Source organism: Gopherus evgoodei, chromosome 13 (genome assembly GCF_007399415.2).
Source record: "Gopherus evgoodei ecotype Sinaloan lineage chromosome 13, rGopEvg1_v1.p, whole genome shotgun sequence".
NCBI classification, from domain to species: domain Eukaryota; kingdom Metazoa; phylum Chordata; order Testudines; family Testudinidae; genus Gopherus; species Gopherus evgoodei.
This window is the reverse complement of record NC_044334.1, coordinates 31629933-31634981: the sequence shown is the minus strand read 5'-3', so window position 1 is coordinate 31634981 and position 5049 is coordinate 31629933. Positions and strand designations below refer to the sequence as shown.

Sequence of the window (5049 nt, the reverse complement as noted above, 5' to 3'; positions counted from 1 at the left end):
GGTTTCCATCATCCCCATGCACTAAAAACAGATTCCCATTGGACAACTTTTAAAGGAATCAGCTAGTTAGATAATGCTTTAACTTCCTTACGTCCTGGCCTGTGCAGACAGTTTCTGGCAATAGGCAGCAAGGGGGCATGGGAACTGATGGCATTGCTGTCAGTTCAGATGAGAGACTTAAAGGTGTTTCCCACTACAGACAGGCAGGCACTAGCACCGCTCCACCTAGCAGGCTAATAGCACCATGACACAAAACCAAGCATTGCAGCTTGGGCTAGCTGCTTGCATACAATCCCCCCCAACATCTCTGCTACAGGCTGAGGCACAGCTAACATGGTACTCTACCTATTCTGGGAAACACCATGCCTGCTGCTGTATAGACAGAGCTACAATCTCACTATAGTATTGCCATATCCCTTCCCATTGCGTGCTTTTTACCACTTTCCCCCATGCCTATATATTTAGCTTTATGCTCCCAGGGCAGGCACTCGCTGTTTAGCACCTTATGTACTGTGTCATAAACAGCAAAACCTGCACCACCACTTCAGCATACTCACAGGGTACGTCCAGACTACCCCCTGGATAGCAATCGATCCCTGAACACATGCCTGTCAACTCCAGAACTCCACCAGGGCAAGTGGCAGTAGCGGAGTCGAGAGGGAGAGCCATGCTGTTGATCCCGTGCCGTGAGGACAGGAGGTAAGTTGAAATAAGATACATCAACTTCAGCTATGCTATTCCCGTAGCTGAAATTGCATTTCTTACATCAACCCCCCTGCCCCAGTGTAGACCAGGCCCTACTGCATGGGGAAAAGGCTGAACAGAACGCTCAAGACAGATCAGTACAGCCCTCCCAGCATGGTAATACAAAGCTCCAGACCTGTACTAAATTTAAAATGAGTTAGTCACTTTTCAAGAGCTCATAGGGCTCTCAGATGTCATTAGGATACACCACCTCTACATCCTATTTACAACCCCTTTGTTTTAGCCCTTCCTTCCTGTGTTGGGCTTTGTTTTTTTATGTGCAGCTCAGGCCAGCTCTCTGAAAGCAAAGCAGCACTTCCCACTGATGAGTGAAGGATATTTGAAAGTTAAGATTTTAATTAAAATCAATACTACTGAGGCAGCCATCTTGCTGAACAAGTGCATATCAGGCTAGATGGTTTGTCTGAGATGTAACAAAGATACAGCTCCAGAACCAAAACTGGGTGCGTTGATATACTAATTACTGTAGAAAACAAGAGGTTTAAATAAAGAGAATAAAGTGTTGCATATAACCAAGAGCAAAGTGAAAGATGTGTTTGAATGCTGGAGGAATTTATTTTTTAAATAAAGTGCTGTTAAGAATATTTGGCGAGACCATTTATGGTTAGAGATACTGGCCAACTATTGCCTGCCTATTAAAGGCTATTGCTCCTGCCTGTACATTGGTCTGAGTTATAAATTGGAACATTTACCAGGCAGAAGCAATAAATATTGACAAAGGCCTTCAGCTGTATCTGTGCTTCCACTTTTTAGGATACACAAAAACAAACTCCTTATGATTTTCCATACTAGTGCCACAGAAATAAGGCTTTATATGCCACATTAATTTAGAGCCCAACATCCTGTGGTTAACAATAACCCCTTATTTACATATGGAGCACAGGGGAAGTTCACTGAACATGTAAGCACAAAAGGTATTGGTTAGTGAGTTTATTAGTTTAACAGAATGTTTTAACACAGCAGGAGTAAATCCCTAAGTCCATCTGTGGCAGAAATCTTTATGAAGTTGGTGATGTACTCTGGCTCAGATTTCTTCAGTCAGAAGCCCATTCTCATTCTTGGTAACTGGTATCAGGCAACTGAAGAGTTGCACATGGGGTACAGGCACCCCCGCATGACTCCTGCAGCTCTCACTTCACTCTTCTTGTGTCTCATACTTGTGCTTGATGTGTTTCCACAGTTTCTGCATTAAAAAAAAACAAGAAGTCTTATATACGTGTCCCAGTGATGCTGGGCTGAATTTCTTACTTTCTAAATTTCTAACTTCTAAATTTCTTCTTACTAAAGGGACTGCCTACAAGTGAGGAACACTGAAGTTTCCTGTCATTACTGTCCCATTTGGTGTCTTGCCCTTGACAGCATATCCTAATGGCACTTTTTTGGGTGATCACTTTAGCACATCCGCACAATGCCTTACCTAGCCAGACCAGTGCACTCCAGGAATACCAAAGGCACAGCACACACCTGAAACACAGGTTCGGGGTAACTTGAGGAGGAATTGCACTGTGGAATGGAGTTAAGATAATGGATCTCATCTTTTTTTTTGATGAACCTGCCTCTTGCAGTGGACTGGCAGAATGAGACCATGTCCCCTTCCTCTCAAGTCCCAGCATACTTGCTGCCATTTCTTCCTTCTATTCACACACTTTTTTCTGCATTTTGCTTAATTTTTTTTTATAGTAGCTTTGCTCTTTTGTTCTATGGCCTCCCTGTACCCAGTCACCAGAGGAGTGTATGATACTTGGACCAGAAGCATCTATTGACACCTCTTTGCCACAGGTGCTTTCCCAGGAGAGTGCCACAAGAGCCTGGGGCAGTGCACCGATACCTCAGCTTGGGACCTCATATTCAGGATCTGTATTAGGTAAGCCACAGTAGCAGAAAGGGAATGTAGGTAGCTTTCAAGTATATTTTTATAAGGAGGCAGTCTAGGATCATACAACTTTGCCCTCCTCTGTAACCCTGCAGGTTAAGAAACACCAAACTGTTGCAGCTTCTGGCTACCCATTCACACTGAGGAAAAGCCACTGTAGTCCACACAAATTCAAGCTGGACTCAAAACAAGGTCTTTGGCCCAACCATCACAACCAACTGGTACAATAAATACTTAAGATTCCTATTTGTGAGCAGAAAGTATCATAGCATTTCTAATGCCTGGTCTAGACAGGATCATAGCCTCTTTAAAAGAGGAAAATCAGCATACAACGCTAGACTCACAAAAAGTTCACTAACACTTAATAACCGAATTGCTCAATTCAGAAAGTAGCCAAAGTAGTACATAATTCCAGTTGGATATTAGAAGTGTCATCTGGCCCCAAACTCCTGGAAGGGAAGAGGAAATGTGCAAATCATACACACTTTATATTTGGCTGTAATTTTGTATTTTGCACAAACTCTGGGTGCTTTTAGAGCTGAAATACATACTTTTTGATCACAACTTGGAGACAGTTACAGATAACTGGAGGATCAGGCAATGTGTGTATCACTTATTGCCATGGTATCTAAGCATTAATTATCAAGCTTTTCCTGTCCATGGATGCAACCTAACTATAATGACAACTTGACATCTCATCTTGCGTTGTGTCTAATTTAGATTGTAGACTGCTTGGGACAGCACTGCCATACTGGCAACACATCCTATATGACCTACATCATGTGCAAAGTTGCTGACACCTGTTTTGTTGAGTTAGACATCAGAAATATGAAACTGAAGACATTCAAGAAATACAACTTGTTTTAAGCTTCCTGTGTTACAGTTTCTTTAACTCTGCTCCCCCATTAGGGCCAAGAGAACTGGAGAAGTCCAAGAGCATGCAGAAATCCTCCCTATAAGGGCCATAATAGCAGACTTCTATAATCACGTAAAAGCAGCAAAGAGTCCTGTGGCACCTTATAGACTAACAGTGGTTTTGGAGCATGAGCTTTCGTGGGTGAATACCCACTTTGTCGGATGCATGTGGGTATTCACCCACGAAAGGTCATGCTCCAATATGTCTTGTTAGTCTACTAAGAGGGCTGCCCCTCTGATTCTATAACCATGGTGGTTATCACAAGGCAATTCCGCACTGGCATTACTGTGCATTTACAAAATGCGTCCGCCGTGATACTAGCACGGCTGCTGGATCCACAGCCCTTCGTATGCATCTGGGACTGCGGAATAGAGCGAGCAGCGCTCGATCCCGCTGCTCCCCTCCCACCCACAGGCAGCCGGTGGGAAGTGGGGAGAACGCTCACTCAGCCCGTGCCCGGGGGTCCCGGCAGCCGGCGGGGAGCGGGGAGGACGCTCACCCAGCCCGTGCCCGGGGTCCCACCCGCCGGCAGCCGGCGGGGAGCGGGGAGGACGCTCACCCAGCCCGTGCCCGGGGTCCCATCCGCCGGCAGCCGGCGGGGAGCGGGGGGGACGCTCACCCAGCCCGTGCCCGGGGTCCCACCCGCCGGCGGGGAGGACGCTCCCCCGCCTGGCAGGGACCGGTGAGGGGGCTGGGGGCGCGGCGCCCTTTCCCGCCCCCGGCCCAGCACGGAGCGGCAGGCACAGAGGGGCGCGGGAGGTTGTGAGGCAGCCGGAGCGCGGAGACCAGGCCGCTCGTCCGCGCCGGGTGTGTGGGGCAGCCACCCCCGACCGGCCGTTCCCCCAGGCTGGGCCCCGAGGCGGCCTGGAGCCGGCAGCCAGCCCGGCCGGTACAGGGGGAGGCCTCACCGGCCGGGCCCAGCTCCCCGCGGCCGCGCTCTGGCGCCGGCGGAACGCGCCTGGGGACACGGGCGGTCCAGAGGCCGGACCGGGGCCGGGGCCTCGCCTAGCGCACAGGCCGGCCTGACCTTCAGCCCCCCGGCCTAGGGCGCGCGCGGGCTCTGCCGCGGCCCCTCACCCCGTGGTTCAGGCGCTCGTAGAACGCGTCCGCGCCCTGGTCGAAGACGCGCTCGAAGACGAGGGCCCCCAGCACGATGGTGAGGGCGAAGGTGGAGGTGCGGCGGAAGAACACACTGTACAGCCGGGCGCGCAGCGGCATGGCGGCCTCCTCTGGCGACGCTCAGGCCAGCGCAGGCGCGGTTTGCGCCCGGAAGTTATATGGCGGCAATGCACCCTGGGGCTTGGAGTCCTGCCGCGAGGCACCATGGGACTTGGCGTGCGGCGTCGCGCCGCTCTGCCCCAGTGGGAAAGCGCCTCGCTCTCTGGGCAGGCGCGGATTGTATTTCCCGGCATGCATAGCGCCACGCTCGCCGCTGACTGGAGGTCCCTCAGCGATGAGACCTCTGGGAGATGTAGTCCCTTCATTCGAAAGCCTG

The 5049-nt window shown here is 50.4% G+C and overlaps 1 protein-coding gene across 2 annotated transcripts; it reads right to left on the bottom strand.

Annotated features, from left to right (window-relative positions):
• Positions 1 to 1680: 1680 nt before the first annotated feature.
• LOC115661104 (cytochrome b-c1 complex subunit 9) lies at positions 1681 to 4823 on the bottom strand. 2 transcript variants are annotated; one of them, XM_030583247.1, is made up of 2 exons: positions 4582 to 4823; positions 1681 to 1948 (listed from the first exon to the last, which is right to left on the bottom strand). In XM_030583247.1, exon 1 carries the CDS (start codon positions 4770 to 4772, stop codon positions 4584 to 4586), a length of 189 nt encoding a protein of 62 aa, XP_030439107.1. In that variant the 5' UTR covers positions 4773 to 4823; the 3' UTR covers positions 1681 to 1948; positions 4582 to 4583. The 2 variants fall into 2 exon arrangements, with proteins under 2 accessions (XP_030439107.1, XP_030439106.1); XM_030583246.1 differs by having other exon boundaries at positions 4632 to 4821.
• Between the last annotated feature and the right edge of the window lie 226 nt (positions 4824 to 5049).

Excerpts from the sequence above, each read along its gene's own strand:
- LOC115661104 (XM_030583247.1), bottom strand. The coding sequence starts at position 4,772 with ATGCCGCTGCGCGCCCGGCTGTACAGTGTGTTCTTCCGCCGCACCTCC.